Source organism: Callorhinchus milii, unplaced genomic scaffold (genome assembly GCF_018977255.1).
Source record: "Callorhinchus milii isolate IMCB2004 unplaced genomic scaffold, IMCB_Cmil_1.0 Scaffold13, whole genome shotgun sequence".
NCBI classification, from domain to species: Eukaryota; Metazoa; Chordata; class Chondrichthyes; order Chimaeriformes; family Callorhinchidae; genus Callorhinchus; species Callorhinchus milii.
The window spans coordinates 8,937,907-8,956,791 of record NW_024704754.1 but is presented as its reverse complement, the minus strand read 5'-3'; the positions used below and the strand labels follow the sequence as shown (position 1 = coordinate 8,956,791).

The window sequence follows — 18,885 nt, the reverse complement described above, 5'->3', positions numbered from 1 at the left end:
CATCACAAGGTCGGTATTATCCAATGGATTTAAAAACAACTGGTATTGTTGATAATTGGGATTAAAGTCTCTGTAGATTGGGAAACCAGAGGCAGTTTGGAGAAATCAGTTGAACATTCTTATTACCTCTTTTCTACTTTTCATATGGCACTCATTCAGTCCAATTCACAACTAACCTAGAATTTGCAAACTAGTGCCTGAACAAGGGAGCCATTCCTTCCTTCAGGGATTATGTTGAGTGATAAGATGCCATCTCCATCAATGATCTGTGTCCAATCAATGAAACACATCCAGTAAGTCATTAAACTGCATCTAAGGCAACAATGCAGACCTGAGGCCAGTCCGGTTGCAAAATAAGTCTCTACAGGGCAGAGAATTGTCTGAAAGGGGAGAAAAAACAGAAAGTGTCTGTGAGTAAGGGAAACAGGAAACCTTTGGAATAGATGTTAAACCGAGGCCCCGTTGGCCTATTTCAGTGGAGACTCCATGACACTGGTCAAACAGAGAAGGGAGTTTTTCCCCCAGTGTCATAGCCAGCAATCCAGATCAAATGGTCATTCAATTCAAGGCTGTTTGAGGCATTTTGATGATGTGATAAGATGCTATTGTCAATTGCAAGGAATACTGCACTGTTGTGATCACTCTAAATGCAGCAAAACTCCTTGTGACTCTCTATTCAATCCAGCCTGCAATATTCCACAACAAAACTCAATTGTACATTGATCAATGAATGCAATGAATGATTTTCCAGGCATTATTGGGCCAGTCTTGGGACATTACTTAAAAATACTGCGATACGAGCTAATCTACAGATGGATCCAAACTTATTAATATACCTTGAAGTGTTTCAATATGCAGGTGGTTCATTGCATATGGTTTATTGCCATCAGCCTCTTATCACCCATGAATCCTGAAGGAAAGTTACAGTCAATTTGACGCATCTACAGACACAATTTTAAAAAAAAGTGCATTTCATTGAGAATTTTTGAGAAGTACTTTCCAGTGGTTTTCCGAAAGGTGAAAAATTGAGCTTGCCTTTCGACAACATATTTGCTTTATTTCTCACTGACTGCCTCACACATTATTGATCTTGTCTCTTTTACATGGTAGATTTGGTGTTGAGGATAATGAGGTTATTAGGATGGCAACGGAGGTGGCTTTGAGCAATGCTCTACGCTCCATTAGCTCAGATTCATTTTTGCACCAAGCTCTTCTGCTTTCAGGATATAAGAGATATAAAATCCAGTCTCTTTAATTTGGAGGAAACTTGGAGAGAGTTTCTGCCAGTGTCCTGGCCTCCAAATCATATTTGTCATCCACTTTGTGGCTATTTGTGCGGCATTGCTGTGTGCAAAATTGGCTGTTGTGTTTGCCTATAAAATCAATGTCACCACATGTCTCAGTAATACCATTAATATTGATAAGGGATGGAGAGTATTGCTTCCGTCCCTCTCTCTACTGTTGTGTCTGAGCCACCCTCAAATGACCAGCCTTTTGTGGAGTAAGTAAATCATTCCCTCAAAAAAAAGAAGAATTTCACATTTGGATTATTTCAATGTAAAATATAACCAGTGCAAAATAATAAATATAATAATAGTCTTTTCATTTGATATAGTGCTTTACATGTCTTCTAGATGTCTCAAAGTGCTCCAAATAACTTTGCATTAAGCGATTTCACCAACATTTGGGCTGACCATAAAATAATAATAATATGCCATCCTTCCAACTCAATCATTAGATCACGATTAATGAATTATCCTAACATGAAATTGGCATTTTTTTAATGCAGAATCCTAAAGTGAATAGGATTGTTTGGTAGAGAGAGATAAACCAAGAGATCTGCTCTGCACTCCCCATTCAATTAAGCATGTTGCTGTTAGATTCGGTCCACGCTCCAGCTCTGGTTTTTATTGTCATTTAATTCTGAAAGGAACTATTTAGATAATAATGGAAATCGCCTCCAACCATCAAGAGGTGTGCCTTCACATATGGAGAGGAGTTGAATCAGAGTAATTTATTTAACCGATGGTACAAAAGGCAAGGTCGTCCCACTGGGAAACTTATGCTTTCAAAGTTTGGAATTTCTACAGTGGTTTCATAGCAGGAGGTGGTGAAAGAACAAGCACATCATCACTGCAAGCAAAGTCTGCAGCTGCATCTTTGGGAAACAACAGAACGTGCACTGTGTACTTAACAGAAGCAAGGAATTTGGCTATCTGTGCGCTGCAGATTCAGTTCCAATCTTCTGTGCAATAACCAGAGATTGATTACTCCAATTAATAGTATAACTGCACCCACACTGCTGCACTGATACAAGTTTGTAACTATTACTCAGACATATTTAATTATCTCTTTGTGAGCAAATATTGAATCCGGGGTTATGTTAGATAGAAAATAAAATGTAAATTCAATACAGTTTCATAAAATTAGGCTCATCTATTAGATGGGTTTTCAGCCATTTTGCCTCAGCTTTCCAGAACTCTCCATCTCAGAGTCCCTCCGACTCGCTCGCTCCCTCCACTCATCCAAGACACATCTCAAAACTACCTCTTTGACTGCGCTTTCAGTCATCTTTCCGCTTTCCGCACCTCCATACTCCCACCCCCAGCTTGAGTGCCCATCAGCTTTGGCAATCACTTTGAACTGCCTACCTGATGTAAGAGGCCCTGCCTAAACATAACTTGTATTGTGGTGCAATGGGCTTAAACCTGAATCATCACTTAACGTACAGTTATGGTGCTGGTTAGGAATTATGCCCACCAGCCCCCCCCACCCTTCACCCCCCCCCCCCACCCCCATATACACACTATATTGTTATAACAGGCCTCAATTATAAGACCAGGCCTGTTAGTTTAACAAATGCAAATTTTTGCTCATTGATCCGAACCAAGTTAAAAACTTTAAACCTGATTTAATGATATGCAGTCCTCAACACTAGCTGTGCGTGCAAAGCAGATAACATTGATCATTCACTTTGTAGCTATTTGTGTGGCATTGCTGCGTGAAAATTCGCTGCCCTCCTGCACTATAAGAATAATTCTTGCATTTGATATAGAGTATTCAAGACATCTCAAAGGGCTTCAAAGGATATTACTGTGAAGTGTAATGACTGTATATTTGTAGGCAGCAATGCCTCACAAACAGGCATATGAAAGCGAAGTGCTTGAAGGGTTATAGAGATAAGGCAGGGCGTTGGGACTGAATTGATCTCTGAGTCAATGCGATCTCTAGACCAAATAGCCTCCTTCTGCGCTGCAGATTTCTATGTTTAGATATAAAATTTGAGCCGTTCTGTGATCCACAAGACAACAACAACAACAAGATTCCATTTATAGAGCGCCTTTCACGTCAGGAGGACGTCCCAAGGCGCTGCACAGTTGGGTCATGACCCGAGCAGGGGGGAAATGGTCAGGGTGAGGGGAGGGAAGGGAGGGAGAGAGGAGGGGGGAAATGGTCAGGGTGAGGGGAGGGAAGGGAGGGAGCGAGGAGGAGGAAGAGAGTCGAGAGGGGAGCTGAAGGCACGGTCAAAGAGAAAGGTTTTGAGACCGGCCTTGAAGGAGGAAAGGGAGGAAGCAAGGCGAAGGCACTGGGGGATGGAGTTCCAGAGCCTGGGGGCTGAGAGGCTGAAGGCCCGACCACCGATAGTAGGGCGGTTGGGGCGGGGGACGTGGAGCAGACCGGAGCCAGAGGAACGGAGGGTACGGGCAGGTAGGTAGGGGGATAGTAGGTTGGAGAGGTAGGAGGGAGCAAGGCCGTGAATGGCCTTGTAGGTGAGGATGAGGATCTTGAAATCAATCCTCTGGGGGATGGGGAGCCAGTGGAGGCGAGCGAGGGTGGGAGTGATGTGGTCGCGAAGCCTGGTGCGGGACAGTACACGAGCTGCAGAGTTCTGAATGACCTGCAGCTTGTGGAGGGAGGTGGCGGGAAGGCCGGCGAGGAGAGAGTTCCCATAGTCCAGCCTTGAGGTGACAAAGGCGTGAACCAGGGTTTCAGCAGCGTGAGGGGTGAGGTAGTGCCGTAATCTGGCGATATTCCGGAGGTGATGGAAGGCGGTGCCAGTTGTGGTGCGGATGTGAGGGAGAAAGGACAGCTCAGGGTCGAACAAAACGCCGAGGTTCCTGACTGGCTTTGAGAGGTGGAGAGTGCAGCCTTGGATGCTGATGGTGTCAGCGCCTGAGGTGCGGAGGCGCTGACGTGAGCCAATCAGGAGGGCCTCGGTTTTTCGCACGTTGAGCTGAAGAAAGTTGTCTCTCGTCCAGGACTCGATGTCGGACAGGCAGGCTGTCAGGACATCGGTGGTCGTGGAGTTGAGAGTAGAGGAGGAAAGGTAGAGTTGGGTGTCATCCGCATACATGTGGAAGTTAACCCCATGTTTGCGGATGATGTCACCAAGGGGGAGCATATAGAGGGTGAAGAGGAGGGGACCGAGGACAGAGCCCTGAGGGACACCACATGAGACAGTACGGGGGGTGGAGGAGAAGCCATTCGTTGAGACGAAGTGAAGACGGTGGAAAGGTAAGAGCTAAACCATTCAAGGACAGTGCCTTGAAGGTTGAGGTGGGAGGACAAGCGGTGGAGTAGGATAGCGTGGTCGACCGTATCGAATGCTGCCGATAGGTCGAGGAGGACGAGGAGACAGAGGGAGCCCTGGTCACAGATGGTCAGGATATCATTGGTGACCTTGACCAGGGCAGTTTCTGTGCTATGAGCAGCACGGAAACCTGACTGAAGGGGTTCGAAAAGAGAATGGGTGGAGAGGAAAGAGCGCAGTTGGGAGGCGACAACTCTTTCCAAGACCTTGGAGAGAAAGGGGAGGTTGGAGATGGGCCGGTAGCTTGATAGCTGCGACGCATCAAGGGAGGGTTTTTTCAGGGTGGGCGTGATGATGGCAGTTTTTAATGGAATGGGGACAGAGCCAGAGGAGAGGGACAGGTTTATGATGTCAGTGATGTGTGGGGCAAGAAAATGGAGCTGGGAGATAAGGAGTGGAGTGGGGATGGGGTCAAGGGAGCAGGTGGTTGGTTTTAGGGATAGGATGAGTTCAGTGACAGAGGGTGGGGAAACGGGTACGAAGGTGTGTAGGGGAGGATGGGTAGGAGTCGGAGTGTGGGAGGGAAGGGGTGGGTGGTGGGTGGAAGTTGGAGGGGAAGTGACCGCGGAGCGGATTCCCTTGATCTTGGATTCAAGGAAATCCAGCATCTCCTCGCAGTGAAGGTTGGAGGAGATGACCTGCGCGGGGTGGCGGGGGGGACGGAGGAGTCGGGATGTGGTGGAAAACAGTAGCCTGGGGTTGTTCTTCGCCTCCAGGATTATCCTGGAGTAGAAGGACGACTTGGCCGAGGCTAGAGTGGAGCGGTAAATTTTGAGGAGGTCCAGCCAGATTTGTCGGTGGACCGTTAGGCCAGATTTGACAAAGGTGCGCTCAGCAGCCCGCACCTGGCATTTCAGTGAGCGGAGGTGGGTGGTGTACCAGGGGGAGGAGCGGGAGTAGGAGACAGTGCGGGAAGTGATGGGGGCAAGAGTATCGAGTGTGGAGGAGAGGATATTGTGGAGGAGGGAGAGAGGAGAAGAGGGGTCGGTGAGGGTTGAAGGCCAGAGGGAGAGGAGTTCAGAGGACTCCAAGGCATCGGTTAGGGATTGTGGGGGTAACTTCTTCCAAGGGCGGTAGAAGATGGTGGTGGGTCTGGTGGAGGTGGGGAGGGGGGTGGAGGTGGTGAAGGAGATGAAGTAGTGGTCAGAGATGGCCTTGTCGGTAATAGTGACATCCGAGACACTGAGGCCCCGGGTGATCACCAAATCGAGTGGGTGGCCGTGACTGTGAGTGGGGGAGTTTATGTGTAAGGAGAGGTTGAGTGAGGAGAGCAGGGAAGAGAAGTCTGTGGAGATGGAGCAGGAGGGGGTGAAGTGTAGGTTAAAGTCGCCCAGGATGATGAGGCGATCGGAGCAGAGGCAAAGAGATGTGAGGAGTGTTGAAATGTCAGAGATGAAGGTGGGAGAGGTTTTAGGGGGCCGGTAGAGGAGGAGGATTTTAAGGGAGAGGAATGAGGGGTGGGAGAGGGTGAGGTGCTCGAAGGAGGGGAAAGAGCCAGAGGAGTAGGGGGATAGGGCAAGTGGTGTCCTTGAGATAAGGGCAACACCACCGCCACGGCGGTTGGGGCGGGGGATGTGGTGGGAGGTGTAGCCGGGTGGCGTGGCCTCCGTGAGGGGGAAGGTGTCGCCTGGGGTGAGCCAGGTTTCTGTCAAGGCCATGATATCAACGTTCTCATCAAGGATGAGATCGTTGATGACCAGGGCCTTGTTGCAGAGGGAGCGGACATTTTGCAGTCCGATGTGGAGGGAGCGGTTGACAGAAGGGTGTGTGGGAGGGGAGGGGGGTCCAGGTTGTGAGGCAGGGGTGGGGGGAATGGGGATGAGGGAGGAGAGGTTGACTCCCCGGGTCTGTGTCCGGGGTGGGTGGCGAGAGTGGTGGGGAATGGGGCAGTCGGTGTGGCTGCTGCTGGACAGCCAACGCCGAGTGCCACGGTGAGCCCGGCGGAGGATTCCCAGACTGGAACAGAGGGAGGTTGTGGGAGGGTCAAGTGGGGATAGAAGACGAGAGGGACGGAGAGAGAGACACTTTGTGGTTGTGCACTCTTTATTGCTGTACGCAATTGGCTGCCGCGTTTTGCCCACAAAACACAGTCAATCCACTTTACAAATGTATTGTAGCTCCTGTAGATATTTAATTATCTCTTTGTGAGCTTTGTGAGTCCTGCAGCTCTATGGTTAGCTCTCGCTTCACAAGTAAGAGACCTGGGTTCAATTCCTGGCAGGGCGATATCCTTACACCCATATCCCTTAATCCCTCTATCCTTTAGAAACCTATCAATCTCAGTCTTGAATATGTTCACGGACTGAGCATCTATAGCCTTCTGGGTTAGAGAATTCCGTAAATTCACTACCTCTCTGATTGAAGAAATGTTTCCTCAAGTCTGTTCGAAAAGGCTGACCCTTAATCTTAAGACTGTGACCCCTAGTTATAGATTCTCCAACAAGGGGAAATAGTCTCACACTGTCAGTCAATTCACTTTACAGTATATTCTGTGAAGCGCTTTGAGACGTCTAGAACATGTGAAAAGTGCTGTATCAAATGCAAGGGTTATTATTATATTCTGTGGTGCCCTTTGAGACGTCTCAACAACTTGATTAGGCGCAATATCAAATGCTATTATTATTATCTGTGCACAGCCCCACTGTACGTTGTGAGGTTTGAGAGCAAACGCACACCAGCAATGGAGGCAACAGAGAGGAGAAACGAGGCTCGGTGATCGCATAGTTGATGCACCACTAGGAATTTGGGGCTTGCAAGTCAGAAATTGCACTTTCTGTTCACAATTTTCCAAACCACCTGAGATTATCCCTACCATCAATGGGAACGAGACACCCACTATAACTTTGCCTTCAAACCATTGACAGGAAGTTTAATGAAGTTCAGGATTGCAGTCCCTGGATCTATGCGTTTCAGTGGGTTTCCACCCTGCACCTTTGATTCCTCTTTGAATTCTGTTGTCACGGTAACAGGATAATAATGGGATCAGTGAGAAGCTGATGTATGCTGTGTGTAGCCAGCAGGTCTGTCAGCCAGGGCAGTGATAGTAGTGACGTAGTGTGATAGGAGGTGCTGCTGAATATCCTCTGTATCTTTCCGTGCTGGTAATTTAATGGCTGGTGCGACCGGGGGTTAATGTGTGATGTTAACAGCTTGCACTTACAACAACAAGATTACATTTGTATAGTGCCTTTCACGTCGGGAGGACATCCCAAGGCGCTATATATTATTATAGAATAATAATCATTGCATTTGATATAGCACCTTATCACGTCATCAAGATGTCTCAAAGCGCTTCACAGAATATAATGTAAAGTGAATTGACTGTATATTTTGTGGGTGAAACGTGGCAGTGAGTTGCACACAGCAATGTCCCACAAGCAGTTGTGGATTGAGTGACCCAATTATTTTTTTAAAAGATTTTTTTAAAGGAATTATTACTCCTGGAAAGCGATCAACCAATCAACAACCAAATGAGTACCTACTTATCTAGGTAAAGAGAGATAAACGGAGGTGAGTGGATTAAGGAAACTTGCCTAAGATTTTCCCCTGGCCAGGAATCGAACCCGGGTCGTCTCACTTGTGAGGCGAATGCTCCAACCAATACGCTGCGGGAGTTGCATTTTTATAGTTCCTTATCATGTTGGACTGTCTTCATTAATAATCACTGTCAAGTGTAATAATAATAATAATAATCCTTGCTTTTGATGTGGCACCTCATCTCTTTGAAACGTCTCAAAGTGCTTCAGAGTGATTACTGTGAAGTGTGGTGACTGTATATTTGTAGATAAACACAGCAGCTTGTTTGCACGCAGCAAAGTTCCACAAACAGCCAGGACTTCAATGACCTTTTTAACTGGAGGATTGTTGGCCAGGACACCAGGAGAAACTCCCTTTTGATTTTGAATAATGTTGTGGGTTCTTTAACCTTCACCTCAATGGACAGACAAGATCTCAATTTAACATTTCATCTGAAGGACAGCAATTCCAATATTGCAGCACTCCCTCAACACTATACTGACGTGTCTGCTTAGACAATGTGATTCCAAATACTGACATGGGGCTTGAACCCACAACTTTCTGACTCAGAGGCAAAAATGCTGACAATTGAAACCAAGCTGACACAAGTAAGTTAGCCCTGCTGCCTGATAGATCTTTGCTTGTGTTATCTTTAGCAAAGTTACACAATGCAGAAATGTAACCTCACTGCAGACAGAGTTATGCAGTAGTCACTGATTTTTATCCACTTATTCCTCATGTTTTTACATTTCTAAGAGTGGAATTCAATCCTCCACTTCCCTTCACTCCAACTTCAAATTTTGCTCTTTGTTCATGAGCCCTTATCTGCAGCCACATGTTATTAAGTATTTAATATTTACTGGACAGCTGTCGTTTTCATAATAATAATTTTTGCATTTGATATAGATCTTATTGCGTTTTCGAAATGTCTCAAAGCGCTACACAGAAAATACTGTAAAGTGAATTAACTGTATATTTTGTGGGTGAAATGCGGCAGACAATTGCGCACAGCAGTGTCCCACAAACAGTCGTAGATAGAATGACCAAAACCCAATGCACGACTGCATTTTTCCTCATTTAATTTCATGTTGGTTCATGTGCTTTGATAGGAAGATTACTGCTTTTATAAAAGCAGATTAAAAATGCTAGCCACTGGGATATTTGAACCCCGAAACTTAACAGTGTGTCATTTCTCAAATAGCTTTGCCAATTTCAGATGGGAGTTTGCAACAACCTTGACTCTAAATCGTTCTCAAATTCATTGCAGCACTTTGGGAAGTCTGGTACTTCAGACTTCAGGTACTTCTGACTCATTCAGGGGAGTGCATACTTTTACTTATAAAAAAACACTTTTGACTACTTTGTTTTACCTTGAGGTGGTGAATGATGCAGTTGGACCAGTTTCACAAATACCAAGAGCTACAGCTTTGGCTGAGTGTCTCAAGATCATGTGTCAATTACCCAGTATTTGGAACTCATAAACTCTGTACTGACACTCCAATGCAGTGCTGGGGGTGTGCTGCATTGTTGTGCCATCTTTCAGATGGTACAGGAAAATCACAGTACCATCTGCCTGCTCGGATGGATGTTAAAGATCCCATGATTTGAAAGAAGACTGGAATTTCTCCCAATGTCCTTGGCCGACAATCCTCCATTAAAAATTGGGTATTTGCTTCACAGCTGTTTGCGTGATTTTGCTAGCTGCCTTGTACTGTGTCTAAATTGTAAACAAAATTGCAACTGTTTACTCAGTGCTGCAGTCAAAAATAGGTTCACTGAAGCAGGTTTCACTCACATTATAAAAGAATTGTCAGCGTACGATTCTGTTTCAGACTTTAACCGTGAATTTCAGGAGAAACCCCTCTGAAGAAGCAAATATCCACTGTAATCTTTGTGGAATGAAAAACACATTATCAGTATTTTATTCAACAGAAGCTTTATCGTAACGTGAAGAAAGTCTTAGCTCCGTCTATACATTGGGTTATACCACACTGAAATGCATCAGGCTCGCACCAAACAGAGTTCATATGTAGTGTTGAGAGCAGAAAGACTGTTCGGGCTGGTTTGACTTGAGCTACAAAACATTTTGGCAAGTTGTCAATGCTGGTTAGCTTCAAGAGAAATAAAAAACACAAACACACTCACCCCGCTGCAAAGACTTGTCTGGTTATTCCTTTCCATCTTTGCACAAATCTTTGTTGTTCAGGATGTGTTTTGCTTGCCTGTGAGAGAGTCATTGTATTATTGAAGTACTATTAAATGATGCCGAGGGTTCTCTTTCGTGTGAGCATGAGCAAAGCAATGAATTTATTTTGCGTGGAAGTGCAAAGACAGACCTGGCAGTGTCACTGCACTTGACAACTTGTGTTGGTAAAACCTCCAAACTATGATTCTCAGATAGGATTCAATCTGATCTTGTGTTTGCCAAGACAAAAATGTTTTATTAACCACTCTCTTTGCACCTGCAAAATAAAGGTGTGGGGCAGAGGTGATTCTGGGCAATTAAAGCATTTGAATAAAATGGAATTCTAATACAATACAAAATTTATTTACACTGTCTAAGCATCCATAACTGTTTGTACTGACGGTTGCAGATGTGCACTTGATATTGTGATATTGAGCCTGAACTGTCAATCATCATCTAGTTGTTGGGGTGGATCTGCAGCAAGCCAGGGAAAGGGGTGGAAAACACAATTGATTTCGAACGGGATTTCCGCTAACCAGAGTCACATCCTGCAAGACCAATGAGAGTGTAAGATGTTCTCCCTGTTACCAGGAGGAATCACCATTTGCAACTTAAAAGAGGCATCATTAATTAGAAATCTCATTTGAAATTGTTGTTTTTTGACCATCCGCCACCCATTATTCCAACATACCAAAGATTTTACCCGCCAGAGAATTGAACCTAGGTCCTTTCACTTACGAGGTGAGGGCTTTAACCAATACACTACAGGATTACCCAGAGAAGACCCAACGTCCTTGCCTTCCCCCACCTCCACCACTGAGACATTCACTTGGAAGAAGAAGGAGGAGGGAGGGGAATGGCACAAACTCATAAACACATCTTGAGTATCACATTTTAAAATGAGTTGTGTGATGCACCCCTTCCTGCTGAAATGTATAGACCTCATAACTCAGACAGGCTTGTACTTCTGCTGGCTTCGTTCCTGTTAAAACAATGAAAACAGAAAGAGGTTTGTAAAAAGGCTATTTGTCAGACTGTGTCAGCTGATTGCTGGGAGCTGATTGACTTATCTTCAAGACAGCAGACAGCATTGATTTTATTATTGGTGACCCAGTACAATGGGGGAGAAAATCAGCTCTGAGCATGGAACATAATTTTAATAACTGGAGATGAGCTCTCCACCCTTTAGCGCATATTTTGATTGTATCTGTCTCTCTGTAGCAAAATATTTCTGCACTAAATCCAGCAACTTTGAACCACACAATCAATTACCTTTAGTGCTGTCATTGATGGGTGCAAGGATTTCCAATGATAGAAAGCTGGTGCAAATCACACTTTGTTGAGTTTAAATAATAATAATCCTTGCATTTGATTTAGCACCTTTCATGTCAGGAGGATATCTCAAAGCGTTTCACAGGATAAACTGTAAAATGGAGTGATTGTGTGCTTTGTAGGCGAGGGTCTTCATCCGGGAAGCCTTTTGAATCACTTAACCACCAGTCCCTTTCATTTTGATTTCGGGAGAATTTTGATGTGACAAAGCTTTAAAAATCCAAATGTCTTTCTTCCATATAATTATACAGTCACTGTACTTCAAGGTAAAAAATCCTACAAAGCACGTTGAGATGTCTCAACAACATGATAAGGTGCCATATCAAAATGCAAGGATTATGAATCTGCAGTATACCATTGGACGTCCTCCCGACGTGAAAAGCGCTATATCAAATGCAAGGATTATTATTGTTATTATAATCTGCTTAATTTGACCATGACTGTTTGTGGGACAAGTGTATTCTGTGAAGTGCTTTGAGATGAATCAAAGACGTGATAAGGCACTACATCAAATGCAAGGATTATTATTTATTTGCTATTATTATTTGACCGTGTCTCTGTTTTACAGTGTGTGGGTTGGATCTCGCACAAGCAAACTTCTTCTACAAGAATGGAGAGTACATTTGCACACAGGATTACCAGCGATTGTATGGGACCCGCTGTGATAGCTGTGGAGACTTTATTGGAGGAGAGGTAATTTCAGCTCTGGGAAGAACATTCCACCCCAGCTGTTTTGTCTGCAGTGTCTGCAGGTAAGGCATACAGTACAGGGTGTTCATAAAGTCCTGTTACCCCCATATANTTTTTTCCCCACAGTGCACTGACCAATAACTAAATGATGTGGAAGAATGATGATTGTATTTAGAAGTACTTAATCTTATGCCCTACAAGTGTTTAACTGCATTTAGATGTCCAGAGAATCAGTTTAAGTGTGTGAGCAGTTTAATTTTCATGGCAGATAATGATCCATTCCCATGTTCAATGCAACATCTTCCATAACATGGACGGAGTAAGGAGGAAATTACTGGTATCAGCTTCCTCGTATAACATTCGACTCATCTGCAACAGAAAATAAGAATTCACTGTAAAAATAGAAAACAGGGAGGTAACAACAATTTCAGACAGGTATTTATTTACGCAGAGGAGAATAGACAGGTGGAGTGGGGTTACCAGGAAGGGTGGTCAAGGCCAGGACATAGGGACTCATACAAGTAAATGCTCGATTCTGTAATGGGAGGATGGGTAGGGTGGGCATTCTGGAAGGACGAGATAAAACAGGTCGAACCTCTCTTGTGTGATCTTGTGAATATATTTCTAAACACCAATGATTGGCCATGAAGCGTTCATAGTCAGGAAGCAGGGGTTACCTTTTGCCCCACCTGTTTGTATGGAGAAATTAGTCATTGCATTTTTCAGAGAGCAGCAAGCCCTGCAGTTGGTTGCAGTTTACTGTGTCTAAACTGCTACGTGCCTCTCTCTTTCAGGAAGACTTTCCCAGTTGGAGACCGTGTGACGTTCAGTGGGAAGGACTGTGTTTGCCAGCAATGCTCTCATACACTGGTCACTAGTTCGGAGCCTGTCAAAATTCATGGGCCCAGTCGTAAGTATGACATCTCACTCCTTTTGCTCCCCAACTCCCTTTTGTTTCCTGATTTGGACTACCAGGCATCAGCCTGGTTCAAGCCCCACGTTGGGACTTGGAACTCATTTAGCCTGTGCTGCCACTCGATACAGTGCTGCATTATGGGAGGTGCTGACCTTCCATTGAGACGTTAAACCGAGGTCTTGTCTGCCTGTTCAAGTGGATATTAAAGATCTCCTGACACAGTTCAAAAAGCAAAAGGAGTTAGGCCAACAATCCCTCAAACAAAATCAGTCATTCCATTTTTTGGGAGTTCAGCCAGATGTCTGACACATGTGGATTCCCATCACCGTGCTTTAGAGTATCCAAGAACTAAGAATTCCATGCATCCCACCTACATGTGGAAATTCCAGAGATAGATTGTTGGAATGGAATGCGCACTCCCTCCATGGAGGGATGGATCCTACTTACCTAATTCCAGAGAGTATTTGGCACAGGTTGGCAAGAGCCAAGGCTTGGGGACCCCAGAGTGTGCGCTGGGGTACTGCTGGAGTTTAACCAGCTAAAACCATATAGCTTGCCATTGATATTGCTGTCTGGCAAGCTTTCCCGCTGCTTGTCCAGCTAGGACCACCCTACCCATTAGGGCTTTGGCTTGCATGGTTAATGGGAGCTGAGCCCTCAGTGACTGGTCTGCCCTTCCATGTCCTGTCAATGAGTCAAGTGGGCTGTGCTGTCAATAGCAGTGCATTCAATTCATGGCTGTTTGTGGGATTTTTGACTGTGTGGAAATTGGCTGCCACCACTACTTACAAAATACACCGTTTACAATATATCCTTATATATATTGTAAACATTCTCTTTATGCGAAAGGTGCCCTACCAAATGTAAGAAACATAATTATATTTACCAAATATAATTATACACCTGTCAGATATGATACAATACAAATTACATCTGTATAAGTGCCTTTCACGTCAGCAGGATGACCCAAGATGCTGGACAGTCAGGGATTTGGACCCGAGCTGGGGGTCAGGATTGGAGAGGGTGGAGGTCAGGGAGGATAGGAGTGTGGCCGAAGGCTCGGTTGAAGAGGAGGGATTTAAGACGCAAGGGAGGGAACGAGGCGAAGGGAAAGTGGGATGGAGTTCCATAGAGTGAGGGTGGAAAGCCTGAAGGATGGGAGACGTGGAGTTGTGGAGGTGTTGGTGAGAGCCAATCAGGAGGGCTTCAATCTTGTTGACGTTCAACTGTAGAAAGTTAGCTCTCATCCAGGACTTAATGTCTGACGTCACATCCTCCGTGTGAAGTGCAAAAGCTTCAGTTCCCAAGGAAAGCATTGTAATCAGCACCGGTTATGATTTCATACCTCATTCCTGAGAATAACAAGAGAAAAGCGATTTCCAAATGAAACAAGACTTCTCAAGCTAATCTTGGCAAATATATTTTCCTAAGCAAGCTTACAACTGCATAAACACAGCAGCCAAGGCTGGTGACAGGGTCCTATTCAGATCCTGTGTTTATAGGTTGGGGTCAAGGCCCCGACAGGATACACCTCCTGCCATTCCTTCCTCATTCCCTTCCAGTTTGGGAAGCATTACATTTGTTAAGACTCTCCTACCCTTCCTCCCAATTAAGACAATGTGGTGAAACAGCAGCAGTTGCTAGCTTTGAGCCCTTTTATCCCCAAATCAAAGAGCTTGCCTTCAGTCTACATGGAGGAAAATAAATATAGGCATTTTCCCTTCAAGATCTATTCTCAGATCGGATTATACCAAATTCTCCAGGACATGTTACACCTATCTATCCGCACAAATCCAGATTGTGAATGTACTCCATTGCGCAATTTCACACGCACATTGTGTGAATCCTTTACAGGGCTTTGTTTTGACCACTGGATGGTCTGTTCTCCAGGATGGTTGCACAGGACACAGCTGCACGAGTGTGAGGATGGGAAGCTGCCTGGAGAATCTGATATAATTCGACCTGAGGCTTGATAAATTGGGGCCAGGGAGAGCAAGGATTTTATGCTTCTTCAGCAACAACTTGCAGTTTATAGCACCCACCATGCAGGGTAGCGTCTCAGAGTGCTTAACAGTGGTGGAGCCTGACTCCTGACCCGGAGGGGGGGAGGTAAGCATGGCCAAAGAGAAAGATTTTCAGGCGGGACTTGAAAAAGAGGAGAGAGGGGGCAAGGCAGAGGGATTAAGGGAGAGTGTTCCAAAGTTTTGGGACATAGTTGCTGAATGTGCGACCCCCCATGGTAGGGTGGAGGATGCAAGAGACGAGCAGGAAGTCGGTGCCAGTCAAGTGGCGACGCCGGGTGGTGGATTGGGCAGTGAGGAGGTTAGAGAGGTAGGGAGGTGCCAGGGAGTGATGGGATTTGAACACAAGTGTGAGGATCTTGAAGTTGATTCATTCGATGATGGGGAGCCAGTGGAGCCTGGTCAGAACTGGTGAGATGGGGGTACAGAGTTTGGTCCAGGTAAGTATGCAGGCAGCAGAGTTCTGAATGAGCTGCATTTTTTGTGCAGTGCAGCTGGGGAGACCGGTGAGGAGTGCGTTCACTAGATAACAGCGTGAAATTAAACATTAAAGTAAATATTTTTGTTTAAAAAGAAGGAAGTGTTAAAAAAAAGTATGGAAATCTGGAATTCTCTTTCCCAAAAGGCTGGATGGATGCTGGATCCATTCAAATTTTCAAGACTGAGGTGGATAGACTTTTGTTAGATAAGGGTTATGGAATAAAGGCGGATAAATGGAGTTGAGGTACAGATCAGACATAATTTACTGAAATGGGCTTGAGGGGTTGAATAGCCTACTCCTGTTCCTGTGTTCCTAATAAGCTGAACTCGTGACAGGATTTGAAAAAAACATGGGAATCTAGCATGAACAAGTGAGCAGGAGATGTCATTCACCACAAGAAAGAAGGATGTTTAACACCTGGGGTAGAAATGGCTTAAAGTTTGAGAGGTTTAATAACAATAATAATCCTTGCATTTGATATAGCGCCTTATCACGTCTTTGAGACGTCTCAAAGGGCTTCATGGAATATACTGTAAAGTGAATTCACTGTATATTTTGTGGGCGAAATGTGGCAGCCAATTGCACACAGCAGTGTCCCACAAACAGTCTTGGACTGAGTGACCAATTATTTTTTATTTATTTTGAAGTAATTATTACCCCCAGAAAAGCGATCCACCAATTGACTATCAACCAAGTTCCTACTTACTGCTAGGTAAATAGAGGCATGTGGAGTAAGGAAACTTGCCCAACGTTTGAAGGGAATCGAACCCAGGTCCTCTCACTTGCGAGGAGAGCGCTCTAACCACTGAGCTACAGGACTCCACTGATTATCATATCCAATGAATCAATGACAACATCTTTTACGTAGCATTTACATAGCGCCCCTCACACAGTGTAGCGTTCCACAACACATCACAAAGAATCACCACCAATTTCAAACTAGCATTGATCAATTCTTCACAGCTTTAAATATAGTTACTTTGACAGTATGTGCGTGCTAATGTGACCTGAATTCCATTTTTAATATACGTCATCAATGTTGCAACACGTAGCGCTAAGGGCGTCAAATTTCACCAGCAGTATTCAATTTTAGTAACAGAGTGCACTCGCCTTATTGTAATACACGTTCCTGATAACAGAAAACCACAGCCCATTTAACTATTTGTTTACACGTGTTCAAATTGTATGGGTGGAGTATTATGTCGAGATGTAATCTGAGTCCTGTTCAGTCATCCACATTGTAAATAGGTTTTAAGTTTATGTCCACATAATCTTAGCAAAGAATAAGGCTCCAAAGCCATTCAAGTTCCTGCGGTTCCTGCCCCCACCCTCTGGAACTCCATCGCACAGTTCCTCTGCCTCACCCCCTCCCTTGCCTCCTTCAAGACCCGTCTCAAGACCCTCCTCTTCAACCTTGCTTTCGGTCACCCTCCTACTCTCCCCGCCCTCCACACCTCCTGATCCCAACCACCAGCTCAGATACAGATACCTGCCTGTCCAGCTCCTTAGGACATCCTCCTGACGTGGAAGGCGCTATACACGTGTAATTTTTTGTTGTTATATTTTCTTAACAATCTGCTTTTTTTGTTGTCTCGATAAACAATTAATAATAATCCTAATAATCTTGCATTTGATATAGCACTTTTCACGTCTTCTAGACATTTCAAAGCGCTTCACAGAATATACTGCAACGTGAATTGACTGTATATTTGTGGGCAAAACGCAGCAACCAATTGCACAGCAGTGTCCCACAAGCAGTTGTGGATTGAAGTGACCAATTTTTTTTTCTTTCTTGAGAGATTATTATCAAGCATGTGGAGTAAGGAAACTTGCCTAACGTTTTGCCCTGCCGGGATTCAAACCCGGTCTCTCACTTGTGAGGCGAATGCTCTAACTACTACAGGAATTGGTATTAAAATGGACATGATCCCCAAATCATGAGCAAATGCCTCAATATTTACATAGTAGGTGGTCACCTGTTCCTGATTTCTTTGAAAGCTATCATTGAAGAAACGAACATTTTAAGATACACCAAGGTAGCAGGACTGAAGGACACTGGCTCAGAGTTGTGATGGCCAATTTTAGGACAGACATCAGAAAATGTTTAATTGCACAGAGAGGAATCAGCAGCTGGAATGGATAATCAATAAGGGTGGAGTACAAGACACTGGGCTGGTGGGGGAACATCTTGATGCTTTCATTCAGAACTCTGCAGCTCATGTACTGTCCCGCACCAGGCTTCGCGACCACATCACACCCACCCTCGCTCGCCTCCACTGGCTCCCCATCCCCCAGAGGATTGATTTCAAGATCCTCATCCTCACCTACAAGGCCATTCACGGCCTTGCTCCCTCCTACCTCTCCAACCTACTATCACCCTACCTACCTGCCCGTACCCTCCATTCCTCCGGCTCCGGTCTGCTCCACGTCCCCCGCCCCAATCGCCCTACCTTCGGTGGTCGGGCCTTCAGCCTCTCAGCCCCTAGGCTCTGGAACTCTATCCCCAGTGCCTTCGCCGCTTCCTCCCTCTCCTCCTTCAAGGCCGGTCTCAAAACCTTTCTCTTTGACCGAGCCTTCAGCTCCCCTCTCGACTCTCTTCCCCCTCCTCGCTCCCTCCCTTCCCTCCCTCACCCTGACCATTTCCCCCCTCTCTCCCTCCCTTCCCTCCCCTCACCCTGACCATTTCCCCCCTGCTCGGGTCATGACCCAACTGTGCAGCGCCTTGGGACGTCCTCCTGACGTGAAAGGCGCTTTATAAATGGAATCTTGTTGTTGTTGTTGTTGGAAGGAGAGCAAATGTGTTGAAAGACCTTCTCTGTCCAGGTCTCCCCTTGACAAAGCCTCCATTGAAACGCACACAACCCATTTGACACAACACCTCCAAAATCCATCAGAAAGCAAATCCTTTCATAATAGTAATATTGTTTTTCTAAATGCTTTGAACATTGCGCCCTAGAACCTGTACAAATACACTGGCTCAATTGTAACATCAAAACGGAGTGCCGTGCCAAAGTACAATTCCTTGCATATTGGCTCTTAGAAGTAAAACAGTCTGAGTCACTTCAAGCCCAAATGACGGAAAATGTTTCATTGTTGCATGACTTTATCACCCTAATCAAACCCAAGCAAGTCTTAGATTGTTGTCTAGGTTCT

At 45.2% G+C, this 18,885-nt stretch overlaps 1 protein-coding gene across 6 annotated transcripts in view; it reads left to right on the top strand.

Moving 5' to 3' along the window:
* The window catches only part of ablim3 (actin binding LIM protein family, member 3), a 114,034-nt gene that overhangs the window by 34,608 nt on the left and 60,541 nt on the right, over positions 1 to 18,885 (top strand). For all 6 annotated transcript variants that reach the window (XM_007908017.2, XM_007908019.2, XM_007908016.2 and 3 more), the window contains exons 3-4: positions 12,193 to 12,376; positions 13,109 to 13,224. In XM_007908017.2, the coding sequence (XP_007906208.1) occupies positions 12,193 to 12,376; positions 13,109 to 13,224 (300 nt within the window). The remainder of the gene's footprint in view (positions 1 to 12,192; positions 12,377 to 13,108; positions 13,225 to 18,885) is intronic.